At 43.6% G+C, this 25,504-nt stretch overlaps 1 protein-coding gene across 1 annotated transcript in view; it reads right to left on the reverse strand.

Annotated features, from left to right (window-relative positions):
- Window positions 1-1,894: 1,894 nt before the first annotated feature.
- LOC147957849 (uncharacterized) overlaps window positions 1,895-25,504 on the reverse strand; it is a 125,350-nt gene continuing 101,740 nt past the window's right edge. The window contains exons 4-7 of the mRNA XM_087531869.1: window positions 2,497-2,607; window positions 2,347-2,413; window positions 2,128-2,232; window positions 1,895-2,026 (exon numbers count right to left, since the gene is read on the reverse strand). Coding sequence (XP_087387995.1) covers window positions 1,895-2,026; window positions 2,128-2,232; window positions 2,347-2,413; window positions 2,497-2,607 — 415 coding nt within the window. The remainder of the gene's footprint in view (window positions 2,027-2,127; window positions 2,233-2,346; window positions 2,414-2,496; window positions 2,608-25,504) is intronic.

Here is a 25,504-nt window from a genome sequence, read left to right on the forward strand (position 1 = left end):
TATAAAAGATAATATATCACATCCGAAACATAGACTGGACAAGAGCCGACGGGGCGGGAAACCATGGCACCATATAATAACAAACAATAATAAAATTAAGAAAATTATACAATTAGCTATCCAAATCATAAAAGTAAGAATGTTTTCTTATACAGAGAAGATAAGAAAAAGAGACACACCACGGTAGTGCCGACGACGAGTTCGGCGTGGGCGATCGATGACGGTGAGGACGGGACGGACCGCCAAACATAGACAAATCTTGGGGAAAAATGAAGTTTGGAGGTCGAGCTTGGAGAGGAGAAAACTTAAGTGTGGCTCGGACATTTCATCTAACACCTCATGTGCATAGGTGGTGAGAGCAGAGCCGCACACACGCCGGCCGGCCAAAAAACGGAGGAGTGAGCGGGAAGGGGCGAGTATATATATAGGTATCTCTTTAGTCCCGGTTGGTGGCTGGAACCGGGACAGAAGACTGGCCTTTAGTCCCGGTTCCAACCATCAACCGGGATGAAAGGGGTAGCGCTAGGAGCGAGGACCTTTAATCCTGGTTCTTGCCTGGAACCGGGACTAAAGGGGTTAGACGAACTGGGACTAGTGCCTGCCGAGGCCTGGTCGGCGCCTTGGCCGCTCGAACCGGGTCTTATGCACCCATTTGTCCCGGTTCATAACACGACCGGGTCTAAAGCTATGATCTAGCCAGGATCAAAGCCATGTGTTTCCACTAGTGTGGTATATCTACTGAGGCCTCATTCGGTTTTAAGGATTATTTTACTGAAAAAGCATAGGAACAAAGATTCAAGAGAAAAAGTTTCTATAGATGCATTCGGTTTGTAGGATACGTGTATAGGAATTTCATAGGAATACTATTCATTTCCTATGTTTTTGGAGGAATCTACACATCAACTCCAAGCTTATTTTGTGCGTAGGAATGAGGCAAGACAATTCCTTAGGATGGCAAGTGTCATCCAATCAACTTCCTGTACTATACCTAAATTCTACGTTTTAGTTTCCTTCAAATCGAATGAGGCCTAAGGTAGTGCGGCTACGATGCCACTGATTCCCGTTAGCACAACTTATGGAAGGCCTCTATGTTGGTGCATAGGGCATAAATGGATGGGAGTTTGGCCCTTATGTCGCCTTACGAGGAGTGTAAGGTCTTTTCTTCCATATTCACAAATTCCTTCCATCATTCAATATGGGTTATGGAAGTATCCTTCCTGCTGAGGTGGTGGCAATCTTTCTGGGGTCTCGCGGGTGTTGTGGGCCCTCGAGGACACATCTTATGAATAAAGGGAGACAGAACCACTGGTAGAAAAAGGGCCTATAGTCCCGGTTCGTAAGGGCCTTTAGTCCCGGTTCCTGAACCGGGACTAAAGTGTCGGTACTAATGCCCCGACCCTTTAGTCCCGGTTCAATCTAGAACCGGGACTGATGGGCCTCCACGTGGGCAGTGCGCAGAGCCCAGGCAGGAGACCCTTTGGTCCCGGTTGGTGGCACCAACCGGGACCAATAGGCATCCATGCGTCAGCATTTCTGTGGCTGGGGTTTTTGTTTTTTTTGAAAGGGGGGGGGGGTTTGGGGGTTTTGGGGGGTTAATTTAGGTGTTTCATATATTGTGTTAGCTAGCTATAATTAATAGAGAGAAGTGTCCTCTCTTACGTCCGTGCTTGGTCGACGCTATGTACTATACATACGTATAGAGAGGACTAGACACGCTAGTTAGCTAGTAAGCAAACGAAGGAAACAGAAGATCGTCATGAACATATATGCATACAGAGAGAAGTGATATCGACCACCTCTCCTTCTCCGAGAGATTGGTCGAACAACAAGTTCTCGTATATCTATCCGACACTACCGGCTAGATATATACAATAATTATCTCTTACAAATATAATCATACGGACTCATGGTCCACATAGTATTCTCCGTCTTCAGCGATCACTTGGTCAAGAAAGAATGCCGCCAATTCCTCTTGAATTGCTCGCATGCGAGCTGGTGCTAGGAGTTCATCCCGCTTCCGAAACATCTAATTTGAAGAAGGGGGTCAATACATATATATATGAATGAATGAAACTCAATACAAATGATGGTAATAAAATAAAATTGTGAATGTTGTTATTTACGTACTTCATATTGTTCGTCAGAGTACCCGCCCCGCTCACAGGTCGTGTGGCGGATGGACTCGCAGACGTAGTATCCACAGAAATCATTCCCTTGTTCCTGCCACAACCACTTTACAAGAAATAGAGGTCAATCAGACTGATAAGCAAGAATGCTAAATGATATTGATGAAACTAGCGCTTGAATCACTAGGAGATGCGCGGAACACGCTACTATAGTACTTACTTTCGGGTGTCTAAATTCCAGCTCCTTCGGCAGTCCCGGAACTTTTCTGGTGAATTTTCTCCAAACCCTGCCGGACAAAGAAAACAATTACTTGATATCAGGAAATGAACAAAGTTGCTGATATGGTGGATAATGATCGATTTAACTTACTTCTTGAGGATTTCAGTCATGTCCGCATACTCCTGGGGATCTTTTCGTTTAGAGTTCAAGACGGTTACTACTCCCTGCTCAAGCCTAATCTCTAGGAGAATATAGTGGAAACTGCACACGCATGCATAACTCATCAATTACATTACTATAACCTGGACTAATATATAAGGGAAACCGAATATGCACAAGACAGTAACACTCACTTGAAGTTGTAAGGAAAGAGTATTATATCTTTGTTTTCATTTTTTTGAATGATCGTAGCAAGTTGGCCTCGGTATCTCCGGGACGATGTTCAACCTCAGTTGCATCTATGAGATATGTGTTAACGAACCCAATATCACCGATTTGTCTTTTCTTGAATTCGGCGATCTTCATTCTGCATAATATAGTGAGGATAATTATAAATACATGCAATGAAAGAGATGAGCTATATAGAGAGACTTAATGACAGAAGTAGTAGTACTTACAGACAGTAGCAGGTGATCGTTGTTTTATCGAGGGCCAATTGATTGAAAAACTGATAGAACTCCTCAAATGGAATAGGCAACAGTTCAATTCCAACGAGATCATGCTCCGGTTTAACTCTCGCATACAAAGTACTCCTCCCCCAGACTCTCTGCAGATTTTCAAGTACCAATCATGTAGTCTTCGCATCATCGTTGTTAAAGATTTTTCATCTTTGACAAGAGGCTTCCCGTACTTGCATCTGTGTATCTGCACCTCCATGGGATCATAATGTACATCGTCGGGCAGGTAATCGTCAACATTGCCATAACCGGGCACCATCCTCGGATCGACGATGTCGCTAGGCACCTTGAGGGGGGGGGCACGATTGCTTCGCTTGTTCGCCGAGCTGGGAAATTTGTTTCCCAGCTGCTCGTCTTTCTTTCAGCCTTTGATCACTGACTGTACTTCCCGACCGCTCCGCTTCGGCCCATGTCTTTGCAATAATGCGCTCATAGTTGCCTTTCGGCGGAGACTTGGGTGGTTTTGCCAGGGCAGCCAGAATGCGCTTCACTTTCACCGGATCTACCTTCTCCTCCGGAGGTGGATGTCTCTTTGCTTTCAACCCTTGAAACCAGTCATCCACTTCGGTTCGCGCGATCTTTGCGTTATCCTCCGGGGTCCTATCGTATGGTAACTTCTCTGGAGTCTTCAGAGAAGGACCGAATCTGTATGTCCTCCCGCCTCTGGTTGTACTGCTAGACGCCGACTGAGCAGACAGAGCGGTTGTCTTCTTTACTTGCTTACGAGGCGGAGGAGAAGGACTACGACGCGCCAGGTGCTGTCATTGCTGCTCTGCTCCCCGAAAGGTTTAATGCCATCCACGCTTAAAGCAAACCATACATTCCTTGAGTCCTTTGCAAACTCATCCCAGTACTTTCTCTCGATTTTTCTCCACTGCGACCCGTCAGCGGGTGCTCTCAACTTCCCATCTTTCTTTCAGTTCTCACTGTGACATCGTATCAACGTGGCATGCTCTTCGTTTTTGAACAGACGTTTCAACCGTGGTATTATAGGAGCATACCACATCACCTTCACAGGAACCCTCTTCCTGGGGGCTCGCCATCAACATCACCAGGGTCATCTCGTCTGATCTTATACCGCAATGCACCGCATACTGGGCATGCGTTCAGATCCTTGTATGCACCGCGGTAGAGGATGCAGTCATTAGGGCATGCATGTATCTTCTCCACCTCCAATCCTAGAGGGCATACGACCTTCTTTGTTGCGTATGTACTGTCGGGCAATTCGTTATCCTTTGGAAGTTTCTTCTTCAATATTTTCAGTAGCTTCTCAAATCCTTTGTCAGCCACAGCATTCTCTGCCTTCCACTGCAGCAATTCCAGTACGGTACCGAGCTTTGTGTTGCCATCTTCGCAATTGGGGTATAACCCTGTTTTTGTGATCCTCTAACATGCGATTGAACTTCAGCTTCTCCTTTTGACTAATGCATTGCGTCCTTGCATCGACAATGACCCGGCGGAGATCATCATCATCGGGCACATCGTCTGGTTCCTCTTGATCTTCAGCAGCTTCACCCATGGCAACATCATTGGGCACATCGTCTGGTTCCTCTTGATCTTCACCAGCTCCCTCCGTTGCAGCACCACCGTATTCAGGGGGCACATAGTTGTCATCGTACTCTTCTTCTTCGCCGTCTTCCATCATAACCCCTATTTCTCTATGCCTCGTCCAAACATTATAGTGTGGCATGAAACCCTTGTAAAGCAGGTGGGAGTGAAGGATTTTCAGGTTAGAGTAAGACCTCGTATTCCCACATTCAGTGCATGGACAACACATAAAACCATTCTGGTCGTTTGCCTCAGCCGCATCGAGAAACTCATGCACGCCCTTAATGTACTCGCGAGTGTGTCTGTCACCGTACATCCATTGCCGGTTCATCTGCGTGCATTATATATAAATTAAGTGTCCAAATTAATAGAAGTTCATCATCACATTAAAACCAAAGTGCATACATAGTTCTCATCTAACAACATATAGCTCTCCAGAGCATCTAATTAATTAAACCATACATTGAAACTATGTAAAACATTTCAATGCGAAAACAAATGCGATCATAATCGCAACCAAGGTAACAATTGATCCAACGGCATAATGATACCAAGCCTCGGTATGAATGGCATATTTTCTAATCTTTCTAATCTTCAAGCGCATTGCATCCATCTTGATCTTGTGATCATCGACGACATCCGCAACATGCAACTCCAATATCATCTTCTCCTCCTCAATTTTTTTTATTTTTTCCTTCAACAAATTGTTTTCTTCTTCAACTAAATTTAACCTCTCGACAATAGGGTCGGTTGGCATTTCCGATTCACATACATCCTAGATAAATAAAATCTATGTCACGTTGGTCGGCATAATTTTCATAAAAATAAATGAACCAATAGTTATAAAGATAATATACATACCACATCCGAATCATAGACAGGACGAGGGCCGACGGGGGCGGATACCAAAACCATCGCACTATATAAGATGCAATAATAAATGTAAGAAAATGATACAATTATCTATCTAAACATACAAGTAAGAATATTTTTCCTTTCAGAAAGAAGATAAGAACAAGAGGCTCACCACGGTGGTGTCGGTGATGAGATCGGCGCGGGTGATCGACGGCGGTGAAGACGGGGACGGGGCGTGACGGACCGCTAAATCTAGACAAATCTCGAGGAAAATGGAGCTTGGAGGTCGAGCTTCGAGAGGAGAAAGCTTAAGTAGTGTGGCTCGGGCATTCCATCGAACACCTCATGTGCATAGGAGGTGAGCTAGAGCACCACAAAGCCCTCTCCCCCTCGGCCAGAAAAAACAGAGCATTGTGCTCTGCTCTTGCGTGAGGGGGTATATATAGGCACCTCATTGGTCCCGGTTGGTGGCATGAACCGGGACTAAAGGGAAGCCTTTGGTCCCGGTTCAAGCCACCAACCGGGACCAATGGTGGTGGGCCAGGAGCGAGGCCCATTGGTCCCGGTTCGTCCCACCAACCGGGACCAAAAGGTGCAGATGAACCGGGACCAATGGCCCACGTGGCCCGGCCGCCCCCCTGGGCTCACGAACCGGGACCAATGCCCACATTGGTCCCGGTTCTAGACTGAACCGGGACTAATGGGCTGACCCAGCCTGGACGAAAGCCCTGTTTTCTACTAGTGAACGATACATGATTTAGTTTATCATTGATATAATGTTCTTCAATTCTTGTTATTTGAATCTAATCATCTCATACGTTTTTTCTGGTGGAAACTATCCACACAAATAATTTTAAAGATTTTATTTGTGTCAACTTTATCTAAAATATGATGGGTAACATTTTAAAAAGACAGAAGGATTTATTCACAAGCCAAACATATTGTTGCATGCGTATCAACTAGATGAGCTAGAACCAGTGATTTATTGGTTAGTGATATTAGGCAAGCCGTTGGGTGGCCCGTTCTTCACGAAGAAGGTGGATTTGACGAAGAACGCAAAGATCACAAGGGGAAATTGTTGGGGAATGCAGTATTTTAAAAATTCATACGATCACGCAAGATCTATCTAGGAGATGCATGGCAACGAGAGGGGAGAGTGTGTCTACGTACCCTCGTAGACCAAAAGCGGAAGCGTTTAATAACGTGGTTGATGTAGTCGAACGTCTTCACGATCCAACAGATCAAGTACCGAACGCACGACACCTCCGCGATCTGCACACGTTCAGCTCGGTGACGTTCCTTGTACTCTTGATCCAGCTGAGGCCGAGGGTGAGTTCCGTCAGCACGACGGCGTGTTAACGGTGAAGATGAAGTTATCGATGCAGGGCTTCGCCTAAGCACTACGACAATATGACCGAGGTGTAAAACTGTGAAGGGGGGCAACACACACGGCTAAAGGTCAACTTGTGTGTCTATGGGGTGCCCCCTCCCCCATATATAAAGGAGGGGAAGAGGAGGCCGGCCGGCCACAAGGGGCGCGCCCAAGGGGGGGATCCTACTCCAAGTAGGAATCGGTCCCTCCCATTTCGTAGTCCAAGTAGGAGAAGAAGGAAGGAGATGGAGAGGGAAAGGGAAAGAGGGGCTGCGCCCCCTCCCCTAGTCCTATTCGGACTCCCCTTGGGGGGCGCGCCACCTCATGGCTGGTGCCCTCTCTCTCCCCTAAGGTCCACTAAGGCCCATAAATTCCTGGGGGGGGGGTCCGGTAACCCCCCCGACACTCCGGTTTTATCTGAAATTATCCGGAACACTTCCGGTGTCCGAATAACATGGTCCAATATATCAATCTTTATGCCTCGACCATTTCCAGACTCATCGTCATGTTCGTGATCTCATTCAGGACTCCAACCTTCAGTACATCAAATCACATAACTCATAATACAAATCGTCATCGAATGTTAAGCGTGCGGACCCTACGGGTTCGAGAACTATGTAGACATGACCGAGACACATCTCTGGTCAATAAACAATAGCGGAACCTGGATGCTCATATTGGCGCCTACATATTCTACGAAATCTTTATCGGTCAAACCTCATAACAACATACGTTGTTCCCTTTGTCATCGGTCTGTTACTTGCCCGAGATTCGATCGTCGATATCATCATACCTAGTTCAATCTCGTCACCGACAAGTCTCTTTACTCTTTCTGTAATGCATCATCCCGTGACTAACTCATTAGTCACATTGCTTGCAAGGCTCATAGTGATGTGCATTACCGAGAGGGCCGAGAGATACCTCTCCGATACATGGAGTAAGAAATCCTAATCTCGATCTATGCCAACTCAACAAACACCATCGGAGAGCACTGTAGAGCATCTTTATAATCACCCAGTTACGTTGTGGCGTTTGATAGCACACTAAGTGTTCCTCTGGTATTCGGGAGTTTCATAATCTCATAGTCATAGGAACATGTATAACTCATGAAGAAAGCAATAGCTATAAAATAAACGATCATAGTGCTAAGCTAATGGATGGGTCTTGTCCATCACATCATTCTGTAATGATGTGATCCCATTCATTAAATGACAACACATGTCCATCGCTAGGAAACTTAACCATGTTTGATTAACAAGTTAGTCAAGTAGAGGCATACTAGGGACACTGTGTTTGTCTATGTATTCACACATGTATTAAGTTTCCGGTTAATACAATTCTAGCATGAATAATAAACATTTATCATGATATAAGGAAATATAAATAAGGAGAGAGGTGGGCGGCGGTCCAACCGATGGCTCGCCTCCCGTTGAGCCTGCTCACCGGACTGCTGGCATGCCTACCAAAGTTTCACACAGCTACTCACACGCCTCCCGATAACACTGCGCAGCTAGCATGCCTCCGTCAATTCACACACCTGCGCGCACGCCTCCCCGTCTGCCTGCACGGGGACTGCTCACATGTGTCCCGTCAACTCACACCTGCTCGCACGGAACACGGGTCGCGCGGCGGCACATATATTGTTTTTCTATTTGGATGATTAATGTTGTCGCTTTATTGCTTAACCGAAGCATGGCACGTAACCAATGTTCGTCTAACACTCATGGTTCGAATAAATAATTCATTTGGGATATTGGTTCCCAATTATTAATAATCTCCTGTCTGTAATTAGATAAAGATTACAACCTAACTGGTCTCAAATTTGACAAAAAAATACAATGCCACTTTGTATTGGTGTCCATATGACAACACGATAAGTTTCATGAACTTCAAATAAGTTTTTGGTGTACTAGAATTTAAACATCAATATTCTCAATGTTTGAAATTTGTTGCATGGGGAGAAACATGCACCCATTGAGACACATGTGTTTTTGCAATCCATTTAGGTGCACTGTCACGTGTGCATGTAGCTCAAATTTGATTTTTGCACATTATACCCGTAGAAAATCAATCAATTAATGTACTAAAACATCTTAATGATCTCTGTGATTTTTTTGAAATTAAAACGTCCCTCCTTTGCTAACATATATGTTCATCGCGGGATAATTAATTTAACATGCATCGTTGTTGCGGACGATTCCGGTGTGTGTGTGGGTGTGTGCGTCTGGGGGTGGCGGGTGGCTCACAGTACACTACGAGTTGTGAGCCACCGTGTGGGTTGGCCGTTTTGTTAGGCAGGCCCGGGCCACATCAGAGTTGTGAAATCGTTATTTAAAACATTACACAACCCTTTCATACATACATGTTTTGGTCACATGCAGTCGATGGTTGTCCTACACGACACTCGATACTCACGTGTGACGCTTTCTGTGGGCCCGCGAGGTCGTCGTCCATCACTTTGACGAACAGCCAGCAGTGAGGTTAATTTTACCAGCAAGGTGGAATCTTTTTTTTGTGTTATGGTGGTATATAGTACGCGTCGAAGAGGTGGGAGGGGACTAGCATATATACTATATGTATGCATCCGTGAACAAGTACATCTCACTCAATGTCGGGACTTTTTGGTTTCCGAGGCACGTGCCACATCAAAATTTTGAATTGGCTATTCAAACATCACACAACACCTTTTTGGGCCACATGCATATCCTAGCTAGGACACTCACGTGTGACGCTTCCATCTGTTGGCCCACTAGGCCATCGTCAATGCATGCATGAATCACTTTGACCTACATCGGGAGAGGTTAATTAATTTCTTCATCGATGAGGATTCTTTTGGGTTGTACATATATTACGGAAGGAGCATATAGTATGCGGTGAAGAGGGGGGAGGGGACCATCATATGTACTACATTTGATGAACCCCGCTCTACGTCGGTGCATGGTTTACGGTTTTTGAGGCATGTGGCACATCAAAGTTGTGAATTTTGGTTATTCAACATATATATGTCTGGCCCACATGTAAAGTGGTGGTGGTTGTCCTCTCGCACCCACTTAAGCGGTTATCAGCGATATCGATGCTTTCTATCTGTGGGCCCGCTTGGTCCATCACTACTTTTTGCCTGACAACAAGAGAGGTTAATTTGACTTAGGAGGGGATTATTATTTTTGCTCTGGGATGAGATGCATGATACAGTTTGAGCAGACACACATGCATGTGTACGCATGAATCCATCCCATCGAGTCGAAGAGGCTAGTACAATGACACATCATGAACCGTTCTCATTTTGTGTGGGGAGCTAGTGTATGATTTTGAAGCACGTGCCACATCAATGTTGTGTATTCAAACATCACTACAAGGGAAAACCCGAGCAGTAGCGCGGCTATTTTCCCTATCAGTAGTGCGGGAGGATGCGCTACTGATAAGGTGTTACAGCTAACGTGTAGTAGTAGCGCCTGTCGTCCCACGCTACTGCTATAGATGGCTAGCAGTAGCGCGCTTTAGTGTAGAGCGCTGCTGCTAATATCTGCAGCGCTTTTTAGTAGGAAGCGCTACTGGTAAGGGAGTGCTAGTGCTAACTTTGTTCCCCTCGCTACTCTTAGTTTTATTAGTTTCTGTTTTTTTGTATATTTGTTTTGTATTTTAATAGGCTTTATACAATAATCTTTAGCATATGATACACATACAAATGTAATCATAGCATATACATACAAATAGTCTCATCAAATCATGTCATCATCATAATCATCATCCAACACAAAGTGGTCTCTCATCATCATCTCAAAAATAGCGATACAAATCTCGATAACTTGCAACTACATCGTCATCCATCTAAACAATGATATACGCGAGAAGAGCTATCACTTTTCGTGAACCTAAACTAACTACTGGCTGTCGCTCGGAAACCGGAAACCGGTACACCTGGGCCTGGCATTCCAGCCACTCGTCGTATACTCCTGGCGTAGCACTTCTTCGCCATCGATGATCTATACACCTGCATCATCACATGAGTCGATGATATGCAACATATATAGTTAAGCAACAGAAAGAGACATACTTGGCAAAAATAGAAGCAACATATCATAAGCATAAATAACAAAGTTCATCGTACCCAAAATGACCTAACTAGCACTAGTAGAAAAAAGGGCTTTGGTTCAGGCCGGGTCAGACCATTAGTCCCGGTTCAGTCTAGAACCAGGACCCATGGGGGCATTGGTCCCGGTTCGTGAGGCCAGGGGCCTGCCGGGCCTCGTGGGGGCATTGGTCCCGGTTCGTCTGGCCCCTTTGGTCCCGGTTGGTGGGACGAATCGGGACCAATGGGCCTCGCTCCTGGCCCACCACCATTGGTCCCGGTTGGTGGCTTGAACCAGGACCACAGGCTGCCCTTTAGTCCTGGTTCATGCCACGAATCGGGACCAATGAGGTGCCTATATATACCCCTCGCCCGCGAGCAGAGCACTACAGTGCTCTGTTTTTCTCTGGCCAGCGAGGGGAGGGCTTTGTGGTGGTCTAGCTCACCTCCTATGCACATGAGGTGTTCGATGAAATGTCCGAGCCACACTAGGTAAGCTTTCTCCTGTCGAAGCTCGACCTCAAAGCTCCATTTTCCTCGAGATTTGTCTAGGTTTAGCGGCTCGTCACGTCCCATTCCCGTCTTCAGCGCTGTCGATCGCCCGCGCCGATCTCTTCGCCGGCACCACCGTGGTGAGCCTCTTGTTCTTATCTTCTTTCTGAAAGAAAAAGTTTATTACTTTAGATAGATACTTGTCTAATTTTCTTACTATTTTATTGCTTGTTATTATATAGTGCGATGGTTTTGGTATCCGCCCCCGTCGTCCCTCGTCCTGTCTATGATTCGGATGTGGTATATATTATCCTTTTATAACTATTTGGTTCATTTATTGTTGATGACAATTATGCTGACCAACGTGACATAGATTTTATTTATGTAGGAGGTAGCTGAACCGGAAATTCCAACCGACCCTATTGTCGAGAGGTTAAATTTAGTTGAAGAAGAAAACAATTACTTGAAGGAAAAAATAAAAAAATTGAGGAGGAGAAGATGATATTGGAGTTGCATGTTGTGGATGTCGTCGATGATCACAAGATCAAGATGGATGCAATGCGCTTGAAGATTAGAAAGATTAGAAAATATGCCATTCATACCGAGGCTTGGTATCATTATGCCATTGGATCAATTGTTACCTTTTTTGTGATTACGATCGCATTTGTTCTCGCATTGAAATGTTTTACATAGTTTCAATGTATGGTTTAATTAATTAGATGCTCCGAAGAGCTATATGTTGTTAGATGAGAACTATGTATGTACTTTGGTTTTTAATTGATGATGAACTTCTATTAATTTTGTCACTTAATTATCTATTCATGATGTTCTGCAATGGTTTTTGACACACCTAATTATATATAATGCACGTAGATGAACCGGCAATGCATGTACGGTGACAGACACACCTCCGAGTACATTAAGGGCGTGCATGATTTTCTCGAAGTGGCTGAGGCAAACAAGCAGAATGGTTTTATGTGTTGTCTATGCCCTAAATGTGGGAATACGAAGTCTTACTCTGACCAGAAAATCCTTCACACCCACCTGCTTTACAAGGGTTTCATGCCACACTATAATGTTTGGACAAGGCACAGAGAAATAGGGGTTATGATGGAAGACGGCGAAGAAGAAGAGGACGATGACAACTATGTGCCCCCTGAATACGGTTATGCTGCAATGGGGGAAGCTGCTGAAGATCAAGAGGAACCAGACGATGTGCCCAATGATGCTACAACGGGGGAAGCTGCTGAAGATCAAGAGGAACCAGACGATGTGCCCGATGATGATGATCTCCGTCGGGTGATTGTCGATGCAAGGATGCAATGCGGAAGTCAAAAGGAGAAGCTGAAGTTCGATCGCATGTTAGAGGATCACAAAAAAGGGTTGTACCCCAATTGCGAAGATGGCAACACAAAGCTCGGTATCTTACTGGAATTGCTGCAATGGAAGGCAGAGAATGTTGTGCCTGACAAAGGATTTGAAAAGCTACTGAAAATACGCAGCAAAGAAGGTCGATAGTACATACGCAGCAAAGAAGGTCGTATGCCCTCTAGGATTGGAGGTGCAGAAGATACATGCATGCCCTAATGACTGCATCCTCTACCACGGTGCGTACAAGGATCTGAACGCATGCCCGGTATGCGGTGCATTGTGGTATAAGATCAGACGGGATGACTCTGGTGATGTTGATGGCGAGCCCCCCAGGAAGAGGCTTCCTGCGAAGGTGATGTGGTATGCTCCTATAATACCACGGTTGAAACATCTGTTCGGAAACGAAGAGCATGCCAAGTTGATGCGACGGCACGGTGAGGACCATAAGAAACATGGGAAGTTGAGAGCACCCAATGACGGGTCACAGTAGAGAAAAATCGAGAGAAAGTACTGGCCTGAGTTTGCAAGTGACCCAAGGAACGTATGGCATTAATCCTTTCGGGGAGCAGAGCAGCAATCACAGCACCTGGCCTGTGACTTTATGTATGTGTAACCTTCCTCCTTGGATGTGCATGAAACGGAAGTTCATTATGATGGTAGTTCTCATCAAAGGCCCTAAGCAACCCGGCAATGACATTGATGTGTACATAAGGCCATTAGTTGAAGAACTTTTACAGCTGTGGAATGGAAACGGTGTACGTACGTGGGATGAGCACAAACAGGAGGAATTTGACTTGCACGCATTGCTATTTGTAACCATCAACGATTGGCCCGCCCTCAGTAACCTTTCAGGACAGACAAACAAGGGATACCATGCATGCACGCACTGTTTAGATGAAACTGAAAGTATATACCTAGAAAAATGCAGGAAGAATGTGTACCTGGGCCATCGTCGATTTCTTCCGACCAACCATCAATGTCGAAAGAAAGGAAAGCATTTCAAAGGCAAGGCAGATCACCAGAAGAAGCCCGCCATGTGTACGGGTGGTCACGTACTTGCTATGGCAATGATTTACACATAATCTTTAAACCGTCTCGGCGGACTAGCTGTTCCGAATGACGCTGAGGGACACGCACCCATGTGGAAGAAGAAATCTATATTTTGGGACCTACCCTACTGGAAAGACCTAGAGGTCCGCTCTTCAATCGACGTGATGCATGTGACAAAGAACCTTTGCGTGAACCTACTAGGCTTCTTGGGCGTGTATGGGAAGACAAAAGATACACCTGAGGCACGGGAGGACCTGCAACATTTGCACGAAAAAGACGGCATGCCTCCGAAGCAGTATGAAGGTCCTGCCAGCTACGCTCTTACGAAAGAAGAGAAAGAAATCTTCTTTGAATGCCTGCTCAGTATGAAGGTCCCGACTGGCTTCTTGTCGAATATAAAGGGAATAATAAATATGCCAGAGAAAAAGTTCCAGAACCTAAAGTCTCATGACTGCCATGTGATTATGAAGCAACTGCTTCTGGTTGCATTGAGGGGGCTTCTACCGGAAAACGTCCGATTATCCATTGTGAAGCTATGTGCATTCCTCAATGCAATCTCTCAGAAGGTGATCGATCCAGAAATCGTACCAAGGCTAAGGAGTGATGTGGCGCAATGTCTTGTCAGTTTTGAGCCGGTGTTGCCACCATCCTTCTTCAATATCATGACGCACGTCGTAGTTCATCTAGTCGACGAGATTGTCATTCCGAGGCCCGTATTTCTACACAATATGTTCCCCTTTGAGAGATTCATGGGAGTCCTAAAGAAATATGTCCGTACCCGTGTTAGGCCAGAAGGAAGCATCTCCATGGGCCATCAAACAGAGGATGTCATTGGGTGTTGTGTTGACTTCATTCCTGGCCTTAAGAAGATAGGTCTCCCTAAATCACGGTATGAGGGGAGACTGACTGGAAAAGGCACGCTTGGAGGGGACTTAATAATATGCAGGGACGGATATTCTTGGTCTCAAGCACACTACATAGTTCTACTGAACTCTACCTTGGTGACCCTGTATGTCGATGAACACAAGAACAGTCTGCGCTCTAAACACCCGGAGCAGTGCGACGACTGAATTACATGTCAACACATCAGGACTTTCAGCAGTTGGTTAGAAACACGTCTCAGAGGTGAAAACACTGTTTGTAATGAGCTGTACTTGTTGTCCAGGGGACCATCTTTGACTGTATTGACTTACAAAGGATACGAGATAAATGGGAATACATTTTACACGATCACCCAAGATCAAAAGAGCACCAACCAAAACAGCGGTGTCCGCTTTGATGCAGCAACCGAGAGGGGAAAGGACACATATTATGGTTACATAGTGGACATATGGGAACTTGACTACAGACATGATTTTAAGGTCCCTTTGTTTAAGTGTAAATGGGTCAATCTGTCAGGAGGCGGGGTACAGGTAGACCCACAGTACGGAATGACAACAGTGGATCTAAAAAATCTTGGGTACACTGACGAACCGTTCGTCCTAGCCAATGATGTGGCACAGGTTATCTATGTGAAGGACATGTCTACCAAACCGAGAAAAAGAAAAGATAAGGAAGCGAATACATCATACGATGAGCCAAAGCGCCACATAGTTCTTTCAGGAAAAACGGACATCGTGGGAGTGGAGGGCAAGACAGACATGTCTGAAGATTATGAAAAGTTTAATGAAATTCCTCCCTTCAAAGTCAAGGCTGACCCAAGCATCCTGATAAACGATGAAGATTATCCATGGTTAAGGCGCAATAAGCAACACAGGCGAAGAAAAAGTGAAGACTTTCTCCCGCAACTATTATGATGATACCATGCCAACTTTGTAACAGACAAGTATGATACCATTGTCCGTTTTGTACATGCACATGCTATGTGGGTGAAATTATGATACCATGCCAACTTTCAACTTTTTCAGAGTTCATTTGAAATGCTTTAATGTCTTATGGTTCGGCCCTCATAATACCATTATTCCCGGTTTGCTCCTTGTCAACTATGTTTTCACCAAGAACACTCAAGAGGGCAGCCACGTGGGCCGTTGGTCCCGGTTCGTCTGGACATTTTGTTCCCGATTCCACGCACGAACCGGGACCAATGCGCCTCGCCCCTGGCCCATGACCATTAGTCCCGGTTTGTCCACAAACCGGGACTAAAGGGTTGGTCCTCGTTGCGGTCAGAGTTTAGTCCCACCTCACCAACCGAAGGGCGCTCACACCGGTTTATAAGCCCGTCCCTCTCTGCCTTGTTGAGCTCCTCTCAAAGTGAAAATAGATGCCCTTATACAGGGAATTTGACCTAAATTCAGAGTGAATTTCTCTGACATTCATAGAAATTAATTATGAATTTAGGTTGAATTCTCTCTATAAGCGCATCTATGCTCATTTTTGGAGTAAAGTTAATCACAAACTTGTGATTCACACAAATTTCAAAGAATTCAAATTTTAACTATTCAAATTTGAAAACTAATGGCACTAACAAAAAGTTTATAATTTTGCTGACCTAAAAGCAAAAAGAATTAAAAAATAAAGCAAAAAACAAAAAAAATACAAAAAACAAAACAAAAAATGGAAAAAAACTATTTTTATAGTAAAGTTTATCACAAACTTGTGATTCACACAAATTTCAAAGAATTCAAATTTTAACTATTCAAATTTGAAAACTAATGGCACTAACAGAAAGTTTATAGTTTTTCTAAAAGTAATGGCACTAACAGAAAGTTTATAATTTTTCTGAGCTAAAAGAAAAAAGAATTAAAAAATAAAGCAAAAAACAAAAGAAAATAAATAATGCAAAAAACAAAACAAAAAATGGAAAAAAATTATTTTCATATTAAAGTTAATCACAAACTTGTGATTCACACAAATTTTAAAGAATTCAAATTTTAACCATTCAAATTTGAAAACTAATGGCACTAACAGAAAGTTTATAATTTTTCTAAAATTAATGGCACTAATAGAAAGTTTATAATTTTGCTGACCTAAAAGCAAAAAGAATTAAAAAATAAAGAAAAAAACAAAAGAAAAAAAATAATGCAAAAAAAGAAAACAAAAATACTGGAAAAAACTATTTTTATAGTAAAGTTAATCACAAACTTGTGATTCACACAAATTTCAAAGAATTCAAATTTTAAATATTCAAATTTGAAAACTAATGGCACTAACAGAAAGTTTATAATTTTTTTGAAACTAATGGCACTTACAGAAAGTTTATATTTTTTGTGACCTAAAAGCAAAAAGAGTTAAAAAATAAAGCAAAAAACCAAAAAAATTGGAAAAAAAACTATTTTTATAGTAAAGTTAATCACAAACTTGTGATTCACACAAATTTCAAAGAATTCAAATTTTAACTATTCAAATTTGAAAACTAATGGCACTAAAAGAAAGTTTATAATTTTTCTAAAACTAATGGCACTAACAGAAAGTTTATAATTTTTCTGACCTAAAAAAGAACTAAAAAATAAAGCAAAAAATAAAAGAAAATAAATAATGCAAAAAACAAAACAAAAAAACTGGAAAAAACAAAAAAACTGCCACCTATTGGGCCACCACGGCTTGAATACGACTAGAAACCCAACCTGGGCCAGGATTCAGGCCCGCAGAAGGCCCAGTATGTCCACATACAACATAGTGTGAGATCAGGCCCATAAGCCCGCACTTGAGAGGAGCTCAAGAGGGCAGCCGCAGTGGGGCTTATAAACCACTCCGAGCCCCTCTCAACTAGCGAGGTGGGACTAAACTTTTGGCCGCGGGCAGCGCATGGCCTTTGGTCCCGGTTGGTGCCACCAACCGGTACCAATGCCCACCTTTAGTCCCGGTTGGTGCCACCAACCGGGACCAAAGGTCTCTGTTTCCTGCCCTTTGGGCTACCGCAAACTGACCTTTGGTCCCGGTTGGTGGCACCAACCGGGACTAAAGGAGGCATTGCTCCCGGTTGGTGCCACGAACCGGGACCAATACTCTTTGTATATAAGCAGGACTTAGGAATTTTTCAGTTTCATCGACCATTTGCCCCCGAGGACGCCGATCGAGCTCATCGATGCCCGCTCCTCGTCGTTGTCGCCCCGCTCCTCGTCGCCGTCGCCCCCACGCGCCGCCCCGCCTCGAGCTCCCCTACTCTGACGCGTGTGCCGCCCCAGCGCCCCCAGCCCCTGCCCCGTGCTCGCCGTCGCCGCCCGCTCCTCGTCGCCGTCGCCCCGCGCCCTTGCCCCGACGGGTCGCCGCCCGGTCCTCGTCGCCGTCGCCCCACGCCCTTGCCCCGACGGGTCGCCGCCCGGTCCTCGTCGCCGTCGCCCTGCCCCCACGCGCCGCCCCGCCTCGAGCTCCCCTGCTCTGACGCGCGCGCTGCCCCGGCGCCCCGAGCCCTTACCCCGTCGCGCCATCGTCATCGTCATCACTAGCCGCCCCCGCTGTTAGCCGCCGCGCCGCCCCGACTTTGTTTTTTTCAGAGCATGTTTTTTTCATATATGTATTTTTTATTCATATATGTACTTTTTGTTCATATGTGTATTAATGTTTTTTCCATATATGTAATTTTTCTGGTTGTAAAAGAGTTAGGAAAATTTAGAATATGCTAAATATATATGTCAAAAATGTTTTTTGTTCATAGAAAGTTTTTTGTTCATATATAGGAAGTTTCTATATATGACTATGTATATATATTCGATATATATGAGAAATGATGATCCAGATTGATTCCGGCAAGGTTCCGCCTCGTGGCGGCGGAGTTTCGTCTGAGAAGATGGCTTATGATTTTTTTCCCATCGAAAGACTCCATACAGCAGAAGATGGCCACCGGAGGGCCACCAGGGGGCCCACGAGGTAGGGGGCGCGCCCCCACCCTCGTGGGAAGGGTGTCGCCCCCTGGTGAAGTTCTTGCGGTCAGTATTTTTTATATATTTGGAAAACATCATCCGTGAAGTTTCAGGACTTTTGGAGTTGTGCAGAATAGGTCTCTAATATTTGCTCCATTTCCTTCCCAGAATCCCAGCTGCCGGCATTTTCCCTCTTTATGTAAACCTTGTAAAATAAGATAGAATAGGCATAAGTATTGTGACATAATGTGTAATAACAACCCATAATGCAATAAATATTGATATAAAAGCATGATACAAAATGGACGGTTATTACACATTATGTCACAATACTTATGCCTATTCTCTCTTATTTTACAAGGTTTACATAAAGAGGGAGAATGCCGGCAGCTGGGATTCTAGGCTGGAAAAGGAGCAAATATTAGAGACCTATTCTGCACAGCTCCAAAAGTCCTGAAACTTCACGGAAGACGTTTTCAGAATATATAAAAAATACTGAGCGCAAGAAGTTCACCAGGAGGGCCACACCCTGCCCACGAGGGTGGGGGCGCACCCTACCCCCTAGGCGCGCCCCTCTACCACGTGGGCCCCTGGTGGCCCTCCCATGGCCATCTTCTGCTATATGGAGTCTTTCGATGAGGAAAAAATAATAAGCCATCTTTCCGGACGAGACTCCGCCGCCACGAGACAGAACCTTGGCGGAACCAATCTAGGGCTCTGGCGGAGCTGTTCTGCCGGGGAAACTTCCCTCCGGGAGGGGGAAATCATCGCCATCGTCATCACCAACGCTCCTCTCATCGGGAGAGGGCAATCTCCATCAACATCTTCACCAGCACCATCTCCTCTCAAAACCCTAGTTTATCTCATGTATCCAATTCTTGTCTCCAAGTCCGGGATTGGTACCTGTGGGTTGCTAGTAGTGTTGATTACTCCTTGTAGTTGATGCTAGTTGGTTTATTTGGTGGAAGATCATATGTTCAGATCCTATATGCATATTAATACCTCTTTGATTATGAACATGAATATGCTTTGTGAGTAGTTACGTTTGTTCCTGAGGACATGGGAGAAGTCCTGCTATTAGTAGTCATGTGAATTTGGTATTCGTTCGATATTTTGATGAGATGTATGTTTTCTCTCCTCTAATGTTGTTATGTGAACGTCGACTACATGACACTTCACCATTATTTGGGCCTATAGGAAGGCATTGGGAAGTAATAAGTAGATGATGGGTTGCTAGAGTGACAGAAGCTTAAACCCTAGTTTATGCGTTGCTTCATGAGGGGCTGATTTGGATCCATATGTTTCATGCTATGGTTAGGTTTACCTTAATACTTTTGTTGTAGTTGCGGATGCTTGCAATAGATGTTAATCATAAGTGGGATGCTTGTCCAAGTAAGGACAGCACCCAAGCACCGGTCCACCCACATACCAAATTATCAAAGTACCGAACGTGAATCATATGAACATGATGAAAACTAGATTGATGATATTCCCATGTGTCCTCGGGAGCGCTTTACATCATATAAGAGTTTGTCCAGGCTTGTCCTTTGCTACAAAAAGGATTGGGCCACCTTGCTGCACTTTATTTACTTTTGTTACTTGTTACTCATTACAAATTATCCTATCACAACACTATCTGTTACCTATTATTTCAGTGCTTGCAGAGAATACCTTGCCGAAAACCGCTTATCACTTCCTTCTACTCCTCGTTGGGTTCGACACTCTTACTTATTAAAAGGACTACGATAGATCCCCTATACTTGTGGGTCATCAAGACTCTTTTCTGGCGCCGTTGCCGGGGAGTGAATCGCCTTTGGTAGGTGGAATTTGGTAAGGAAAAATTTATATAGTGTGCTGAAATTTACTGTCACTTGTTACTATGGAAAATAATCCTCTGAGGGGCTTGTTCGGGGTATCTTCACCCCGACCAGTAGAGAAAAGAGTTGCTCCTCAACCTACTGAACATACTGAAAATGAAAATGTCTGCTTTGAAATTCCTTCAGGTATGATAGAAAAGCTGCTAGCTAATCCTTTTGCAAGAGATGGAACAATGCATCCTGATGAGCACTTAATATATGTGGATGAAGTTTGTGGATTATTTAAGCTTGCAGGTGTACGCGGAGATGTTATTAATGTTGGGGGACGTAGTAATTTCAAAAAAAATCCTACGCACACGCAAGATCATGGTGATGCATAGCAACGAGAGGGGAGAGTGTTTGTCTACGTACCCTCATAGACCGGCAACGGAATTGTTGACACAACATAGAGGAAGTAGTCGTACGTCTTCCCGATTCGACCGATCCAAGTACCGAACGTACGGCACCTCCGAGTTCTGCACACGTTCAACTCGGTGACGTCCCTTGAGTTCCGATCCAGCAAAACGTTGAGGGAGAGTTTCGTCAGCACGATGGCGTGATGACGGTAATGATGTTCTACCGACGCAGGGCTTCGTCTATGCACCGTTACGGTATGACCGAGGTGGAATATGGTGGAAGGGGGCACCGCACACGGCTAAGGAACGATCAAAGCATCAACTTTTGTGTCATGGGGTGCCCCCTTGCCTTAGTATATAAAGGAGGGATAGGGGAAGGTGCGGCCGGCCCTATGGGTGCGCCTGGAGGAGTCCTACTCCAACCGGGAGTAGGACTCCCCCCTCTTGCCTTGTTGGAAAAGGAAGGAGGAAGGGAGAAAGAGGAAAGGGGGCGCTGCCCCCCCTTCCTTGTCCTATTCGGACTAGGAGGGAGGGGGCGCGCGGCCTGCCCTGGCCGGCCCTCCTCTTCTCCCTTATGGCCCATGTAGGCCCAATAACCCCCGGGGGGTTCCGGTATCGACCATTTCGAGACTCCTCGTCATGTCCGTGATCACATCCGGGACTCCGAACAACCTTCGGTACATCAAAACACAAAACCCCTAATTACGATCATCACCGAACTTTAAGCGTGCAGACCCTACGGGTTTGAGAACTATGTAGACATGACCAAGACACATCTCCGGTCAATAACCAATAGCGGAACCTAGATGCTCATATTTGTTCCTACATATTCTACAAAGATCTTTATCGGTCAGACCGCATAACAACATACGTTGTTCCCTTTGTCATCGGTATGTTACTTGCCCGAGATTCAATCATCGGTATCTCAATACCTAGTTCAATCTCATTACCGGCAAGTCTCTTTACTCGTTCCGTAATACATCATCCTGCAACTAACTTATTAGTTGCAATGCTTGCAAGGCTTGAGTGATGTGCATTACCGAGTGGGCCCAGAGATACCTCTCCGACAATCGGAGCGACAAATCCTAATCTTGAAATACGCCAACCCAACAAGTACCTTCGGAGACACCTGTAGAGCACCTTTATAATCACCCAGTTACGTTGTGACGTTTGGTAGCACACAAAGTGTTCCTCCGGTAAACGGGAGTTGCATAATCTCATAGTCATAGGAACATGTATAAGTTATGAAGAAAGCAATAGCAACAAACTAAACGATCAAGTGCTGAGCTAATGGAATGGGTCAAGTCAATCACATCATTCTCCTAATGATGTGATCCCGTTAATCAAATGACAACTCATGTCTATGGTTAGGAAACATAACCATCTTTGATTAACGAGCTAGTCAAGTAGAGGCATACTAGTGACTCTCTGTTTTTGTCTATGTATTCACACATGTATTATGTTTCCGGTTAATACAATTCTAGCATGAATAATAAACATTTATCATGATATAAGGAAATAAATAATAACTTCATTATTGCCTCTAGGGCATATTTCCTTCAATTAAGAGGAAGGTCTTCCCTTTATCTTTGAAGGAAGATGCATTGACATGGTATAGGCTATGTGATGATACGGGGTCACGGAACTACAAACGATTGAAATTGGAATTTCATCAGAAGTTTTCTCTTATGCATCTTGTTCATCGTGATCGCAATTATATATATAATTTTTGGCCTCGCGAAGGAGAAAGCATTGCTCAAGCTTGGGGGAGGCTTAAATCAATGTTATATTCATGCCCCAATCATGAGCTCTCAAGAGAAATGATTATTCAAAATTTATATGCTCGGCTTTCTAATAACAATCGCACCATGCTCGATACTTCTTGTGCTGGCTCTTTTATGATGAAGACAATGGAATTCAAATGGGATTTGTTGGAAAGAATTAAACGCAACTCTGAAGATTGGGACCTCGACGAAGGTAAGGAGTGAGGTATGACACCTAAGTTTGATTGTGTTAAATCTTTTATGGATACCCATGTTTTCCGTAAATTTAGCACTAAATATGGACTTGACTCTGAGATAGTAGCTTCTTTCTATGAATCTTTTGCTACTCATGTTGATCTCCCTAGGGAGAAGTGGTTTAAATATCATCCTCCTATAGAAGTAAAAGTAGCTGCACCTATTAAAGTTGAAGAAAAGACTATCACTTATAATGATCCTATTGTTCCTACTTCTTATGTTGAGAAACCACCTTTCCCTGTTAGGATAAAGGATCATGCTAAAGCTTCAACTGTGGTTCATAAAAGCAATATTAGAACTTATACACCTGCTGAGCAAATTAAAGTTGAACCTAATATTGCTATCGGTAAAGATCTCTTGCCTGATAATATTGATGGGCATGTTATTCATTTCCGTAATGAGACTGCTAGAATTGCTAAACCTTGTGCTAAAGATAAACCTAGATCTTTGGTAGGCATGCCTGTTATTTCTATTAAAATAGGAGATCATTGTTATCATGGCTTATGTGATATGGGTGCCAGTGCTAGTGCTATACCTCATGACTTATACAAAGAAATTATGCATGATATTCCTGCCGAGATAGAAGATATTGATGTCACAATTAAACTTGCCAATAGAGATACTATTTCACCAATTGGAATTGTTACAGATGTTGAAGTCTTGTGTGGGAAAACTAAATATCCTGCTGATTTTCTTGTTCTTGGTTCCCCACAAGATAGCTTTTGTCCCATTATATTTGGTAGACCCTTCTTGAACACTATTAATGCTAAGATAGATTGCAAAAAGGATGTTGTTACTATTGGTTTAGGTGATATGTCTCATGAATTTAATTTCTCTAAATTTCGTAGACAACACCATGAAGAGGAATTGCCTAGTAAAGATGTAATTATTGGTCTTGCTTTTATTGCCGTACCTCCTAGTGATCCTTTAGAACAATATTTGCTAGACCATGAAAATGATATGTTTATGAATGAAAGAAGGGAAATAGATGAAGTATTCTTTAAATAGGAACCCATCCTGAAACAGAATTTCCTGTTGAAATCCTAGGGGATCCTCCTCCACCCAAGGGTGATCCCGTGTTTGAGCTTAAACCGTTACCGGATACTCTTAAATATGCTTATCTTGATGAGAAAAAGATATATCATGTTATTATTAGTGCTAACCTTTCAGAGCATGAAGAAGAGAGATTATTGAAAACTCTGAAGAAGCACCGTGATGCTATTAGATATACTCTTGATGATCTCTTAAGGGCATTAGTCCCACTCTGTGTCAACAGAAAATAAATTTGGAGGAAGATGCCAAACCAGTTCATGATCATCAACGACGGCTGAATCCTAAGATGAAGGAAGTGGTAAGAAAGGAAATACTAAAGCTTCTTGAGGTAGGTATAATTTATCCCGTTGCTGATAGTCAGTGGGTAAGTCCAGTCCATTGTGTCCCTAAGAAGGGAGGTATTACTGTCATTCCTAATGATAAGGATGAGTTGATTCCGCAAAGAATTATTACAGGTTATAGGATGGTAATTGATTTCCGCAAATTAAATAAAGCTACTAAAAAGATCATTACCCCTTACCTTTTATCGATCAAATGCTAGAAAGATTATCCAAACATGCACATTTTTGCTTTCTAGATGGTTATTCTGGTTTCTCTCAAATACCTGTGTCACCCAATGATCAATCAAAGACTACTTTTACTTGCCCTTTTGGTACTTTTGCTTATATACATATACCTTTTGGTTTATGTAATGCACCTGCAACCTTTCAAAAATGCATGATGGCTATATTGTATGACTTTTGTGAAAAGATTTGTGAGGTTTTGATGGATGATTTCTCCGTCTATGGATCTTCTTTTGATGATTTCTTAAGCAACCTTGACCGAGTTTTGCAAAGATGTGAAGAAACTAACCTTGTTTTGAATTGGGAGAAGTGCCACTTTATGGTTAATGAAGGTATTGTCTTGGGGCATAAAGTTTCTAAAAGAGGTATGGAGGTTGATAAAGCCAAGGTTGACGCTATTGAAAAGATGCCATGTCCCAAGGACATCAAAGGTATAAGAAGTTTCCTTGGTCATGTCGGTTTTTATAGGAGGTTCATTAAGGACTTCTCAAAAATTTCTCAGCCTCTGGCTAATTTATTACAAAAAGATATGCATTTGTTTTTAATGATGATTGTGTAGAAGCATTTGAAATACTTAAGAAAGCATTGATCTCTGCACCGATTGTTCAGCCACCTGATTGGAATTTACCTTTTGAAATTATGTGTGGTGCTAGTGATTATGCTGTAGGTGTTGTTCTAGGGAAAAGAGTTGATAAGAAATTAAATGTTATTCAGTATGCTAGTAAAACTCTAGATAATGCCCAGAGAAATTATGCTACTACTGAAAAGGAATTCCTAGCAGTTGTATTTGCTTGTGCTAAGTTTAGACCTTATAATGTTGATTCTAAAGTAACTATTCACACTGATCATGCTGCTATTAAATATCTTATGGAAAATAAAGATGCTAAACCTAGACTTATTAGATTAGTTCTCTTGCTACAACAATTTGATTTGCATATCATTGATAGAAAGGGAGCTGAGAACCCCGTTGCAGACAACTTGTCTAGGTTAGAAAATGTTCTTGATGACCCACTACCTATTCATGATAGCTTTCCTGATGAACAATAAAATGTCATAAATGCTTCTCATACTGCTCTATG

The sequence above is a fragment of the Triticum urartu genome, chromosome 7A, assembly GCF_056163025.1.
Source record: "Triticum urartu cultivar PI428250 chromosome 7A, HENAU_Tu73, whole genome shotgun sequence".
NCBI classification, from domain to species: Eukaryota; Viridiplantae; Streptophyta; class Magnoliopsida; order Poales; family Poaceae; genus Triticum; species Triticum urartu.